This window comes from Cannabis sativa, chromosome 2 (genome assembly GCF_029168945.1).
Source record: "Cannabis sativa cultivar Pink pepper isolate KNU-18-1 chromosome 2, ASM2916894v1, whole genome shotgun sequence".
In the NCBI taxonomy this organism is placed as follows: Eukaryota; Viridiplantae; Streptophyta; class Magnoliopsida; order Rosales; family Cannabaceae; genus Cannabis; species Cannabis sativa.
The window spans coordinates 64315982-64320627 of record NC_083602.1 but is presented as its reverse complement, the minus strand read 5'-3'; the positions used below and the strand labels follow the sequence as shown (position 1 = coordinate 64320627).

At 31.3% G+C, this 4646-nt stretch overlaps 1 protein-coding gene across 1 annotated transcript; it reads right to left on the bottom strand.

The window, feature by feature from the left end:
- Positions 1-418: 418 nt before the first annotated feature.
- On the bottom strand, positions 419-2944 carry LOC133035074 (uncharacterized protein At3g17950-like). The gene is made up of 3 exons (XM_061110754.1): positions 2454-2944; positions 2022-2171; positions 419-1108 (listed from the first exon to the last, which is right to left on the bottom strand). The coding sequence occupies exons 1-3, from the start codon at positions 2463-2465 to the stop codon at positions 608-610; spliced, it is 663 nt and encodes a 220-aa protein (XP_060966737.1). The 5' UTR covers positions 2466-2944; the 3' UTR covers positions 419-607.
- Positions 2945-4646: the final 1702 nt, after the last annotated feature.

The window sequence follows — 4646 nt, the reverse complement described above, 5'->3', positions numbered from 1 at the left end:
TAGTTTAGATTCCAGTTCAAAAAAGTATGACAAATTTTGTACCAAATACATGCAGTTGTTCATGGCCCAATAACCACACAAGGTCATTGTCTCCCATTTATTCATGAATGATATGAATCCAGTTTGTATATAATGCTCCATGATTCAACTCCTTGGTCCCAGCTCACACCAGTTATGTACACTATTTCAAGCTCTGATAATGGCCCATGGAGCCTCCGGACTATGAAATTTATTATGAGATTCAAGGCATCATCATATAATAAAATCATCAGGAAAGAGAGGTTCATATTCCAAAATTCTTCTACAGTGAATCCACATACAATATTATGCCTTACAAAACTCACCAGAATATACACGCATGCCAATTCTTATGCAGACTGCCAATTTTTTTTATCGTGCTATAACAGATGTTTATGAATATTCAAATTTGCTCAATTATGATAATAATTGCCTATGAGTCTGACATGATAATCTGACCTTCAAAAACACACCAAATACATCACTTAAGTGGCAGAATAAGCACTTATTTCTCATCATAAAACATATAATTCAATCGCTAAACTTAAGTCGCAAACAAAAAAAAACCAAAACAAAAGGGCAATGTCTTTTAGTGGGAAGGCTGTCCAGACATGCATGGACACAGTAATGAAAATCCACACCCCAAGCAATGATCTAGTCCTCTGTTTCTTCTCATGTTCATCTCTGTACCTGAACATGGACTTGACCGAGGAGGAGCTATGCAGCCATCAATGAAAAGTGTGTTTGTTTCAGCTGTTGACTGAGCCATGGCAAGCTCGTCTGGTCCATAAAAACTAGTTTGCCTTTGGTCACTCCTACATTCGTTCGCAGTTTTTCTCTCAACTGCAAGAAAATGGCCAAGAGATGGTGGTGCAGCATCATTGGAATTCTCAGCAATATCAGAAGTGTCACTTGATGAACATATAGAAAAACACCATATCCTCCTGGTCCTGGTGTTGCTGCTCTTATTTTCCTTAGATGGCTCACTTTTTCTTCCTCTGATTGATCTTCTGGACAGCTCTAGAATGCTATTAACTCCAATAAGACTCCCAAGTGTGATACTCTTGTCATGGAAGAAAGAACCAGTGGACTGAAAAATCAACCAAATCCCTTGTTTTCAGTACTAAGTATCAATTTGGACAGAGTTCATTCATTCTTTATCCAAGTTTTGGTAAAAGGAAAACTCTGGATTAATTAGTAAGTCATGAACTTATTATGTACTTTTCATTATTTAGCTTCTTTTTCTTTCTAAAAGTGAATTATTTAGAGCAGAAAATTTTTCATCCATGCACATGCTGATCTGAGCAGGGTGCACATTCTCTACTTTATTTTACCAGTAATATCACAGCATTGTTTGGGCATCTTATACAATTACTATGCATAACAAATTTCTGACAACACAAAAAGAAGAGGTTAATGAAAGAAGAAAAAGGTTCCTATTGCCAAATTTAACGTAAGGTATCTTTCACATGCCTCTAAAACATCATGTCAGACACATGGTGTGCAACACTGAAAAAGTCAGTATGTGATAGCTTTGATTACTGAACATAGCTTAACAAGACACAAAATCTAATACTATACTATGGTGTGATCACAACTTGCTTATATTAATATATGACTGTATATGAATACACACGCCCACACACACCTTATATGCATTATTCTGGTCACATGGAGCGTAGGAAATGGTGGACTCCAGTCCTATCATTGTTAATCTCAATTTGGATAAGGCTTGATTATCTACATTTTTTAATTATATGTCACTATATAAGAAGACAAAGCTACAGTTTCCAAGTTAAGCTTCGAAATCATCAAGCATTGTTTTTGTATTTTTCTTTTACTATTTTCATTTTCATCTTGCAAGATGCATATTATATGTAAGATAAGAACAAACTAGTAAGAAACAAAATGATGAGAAAAGTACATTCTTTTTTACTACTATTATTATTGTTAAGATATGTACTAGCTTGTAGCTAGCACAAACCAGTGTAACATTTACTAACCTCAGTATCTAAATCTGAGGAAGAATCTGTAGAACATGTTGGAGAACCAGTAATTAAAGTGTTGAATGATATTGATCCTGAAAAATCTCTGTTTCTAGCTAAACCAACTCTTGCATTAAGTGGCTGCAGACCAAGTGGCCACCCTTCCTCCTGTAATTAGTGATAATATCAATAATTATAATACACTTGATTACATTTACATGGACAAAAATTCAAACAGGGTTCATACTATTAGCTATAAAGAAACAAGAACAATGTAATGTAGTGACTATTGACTAATGAGGTAAAGCCAGACCCACTTCCCAGATAAATTATAGGAAAAAAACCACATACATTAGACCCACCTTTGAAATCCCAGAATGAAAAACAAAAAACTTGGTGATAAAACCAGAAAAGAAAATCCAAATGAATGGGATAGAAGACAAAAGATACCTGCTGAGCCATGTGTTTGGACGGTGATGAAAGTACTTTTCTTTCTGTTCTAATTGAGAAGCCTCACTGAACCAAGTCCAATGAGGTCACCTCATCTCATCTTTCACTATCTCAGGTACAAGGTGAGTGAAAAACAAGTGTCATATGTTTAGTGTTATAGCTAAATATATAAATATGTATATATATATATATATATTATGTGAATGTGATCTATCTATATAGTAAGGATGGAACTATTACAGTTCTACGAGAGAATGGAGTTAATAAGCAGTGGCTAATGAAGTGCGAAAGTTATAAATATTGACTTGGTCAGAGCACAATGAGAGTAAAAAAGAAAAACAAGTAGAGGTTGAGGAAGAAGAAGATACAAGTGGAAAATAACAACAAAAACTTGACTAGTTAGTGAGAAGGGTCATCATCATATGTGAGGATTGTTTTTCTACTTTCTTTCTCTTTGGTTTTGTTGACTATAAAGGTGAAAGGAAATCATTTTGTTACCAAGAAAAAATACAAACAATAATATGATAGGAAAAACAAGAAAAGTTCAAATAAGTTTTCAGAAGCTGTCCCCCCAAATGACAAATGTAGCCTATTGACTGAATAGTTAACACATTCATATTTTATCCCTCCATCCTTCTCATTTTTTTTATTCTTGGGAAACCATTTCTTTATTTATTTATTTTTTCTTTTTTTACGAAGAAAAGAAAAATGTTTGTGTGATTTCATGATGAGTGTGGAGAAGAGGATCCAATAAAGTGTTTATACAAACTGGAAAAAGTTAATAAGTAATTTTGCTTTGTTGCTTTGCCTTTGATAAGTCTTAAAACATTGATTAGATTAGCCTTGATGTTGGGCCCAAAACTCTTTTAACTGTGTTACCAAACCCAAACTTTTATCAAGTAGGCCCACACCATATGACCTAGATGACTTACTTTTCTTTGACATCAATGTCATTGTCAATGTTTTTTTTTTCTTTTTTTCCTTCTAATTCTTCCTCAAAACCTTCCTTTTTCCAGCTGTTCCTAACAAAATACTTTTCCTTTAATATTATCATTGCAGTGCATCCCTTCAAATTTACAATAAAATTAAAAGAAAAACTAGATGTTGAAAAATAAAATAAAGAAATCTTATTACACATGATTAGAAAATTAGGTGCTTCCACTTTGCAGTGTGGGTGTCTAGTTTGAATCTCTTTTGTAAATAATAATAATAATAATATCAATCAGTACATGGGTCTTTTTCTTGGAGAAAAAATCTCATTATGTATAATTTACATCCAAGATTTTTTTCTGACTCATAAATGGTGTTAAAGAATTTCGTTAGCTCGTTAAAACATGTTATAAAAAACTCAAGGATTTGTCAACAAGAGTTTATAGTTAAGTTGTTTGAACTTTGAACTAGCTACTCATTATTTTGGAGGTAAATCAAAGAATATGTTATGTGGAGCTTTAAAGTAAATATACTTCATCTCAAACAAATTTTGAGTTATTTTTTTGGTTGCATATATTATGTATGAAGGGGTAACATTATTAATTTTTATATAATTTTTTTAAATAATATGATAAGTTAGGTGTACAAACGAGTCAGCTTAACATGTAACTACAAAATTTTTTATGTTTTTTATAATGAAAGTTTGACATGGTTCATATAACATTTTTCCATATACCTTGATTATTCAAAATTGTTCTCATCATTATATGTCACATGTTGTCATCTTTGTATCACTAACTCGCTATCATTTTAGCTTACCAAAAAACAAATCAAGCAATGAGTTAACATTATTAACTATTTATACAATTTTTCTTTGAATAATATGGTAAGTTAGGTGTTCGAGAAATAGTTTAAGATATATATATACATACATATATAGAGAGTTTAATTAGTAAGTGATTGAAAAAAATGTGTAAGTTATCATTTTTAAATTGTATCATATTTGAAAAAAAGAATTAGCTAATAAAGAAAAAGAAAATTGTGCGTTTTTTTTTTTTTTTGAAAAAAGAAAAGAAGTGATTTTAGGGTTATCATTCTTTAAATTATGTGATATTTGAATTTTTTTTAAAAAAAAAATGAATAAAAAATGTGAGTTATCATGTTTGAAAAAAAAAATAGCTAATAAAGAAAAAAAAATTGTTTGGTTTCAAAAAATAAAAAGTTGATTTTAGAGATATTTTTTAAATTATGTGATATTTGCGT

Excerpts from the sequence above, each read along its gene's own strand:
- LOC133035074 (XM_061110754.1), bottom strand. Across the intron at positions 1,109-2,021 it reads CCTCAGATTTAGATACTGAG|TCCACTGGTTCTTTCTTCCA; the intron begins GTTAGTAAATGT and ends TTGATTTTTCAG.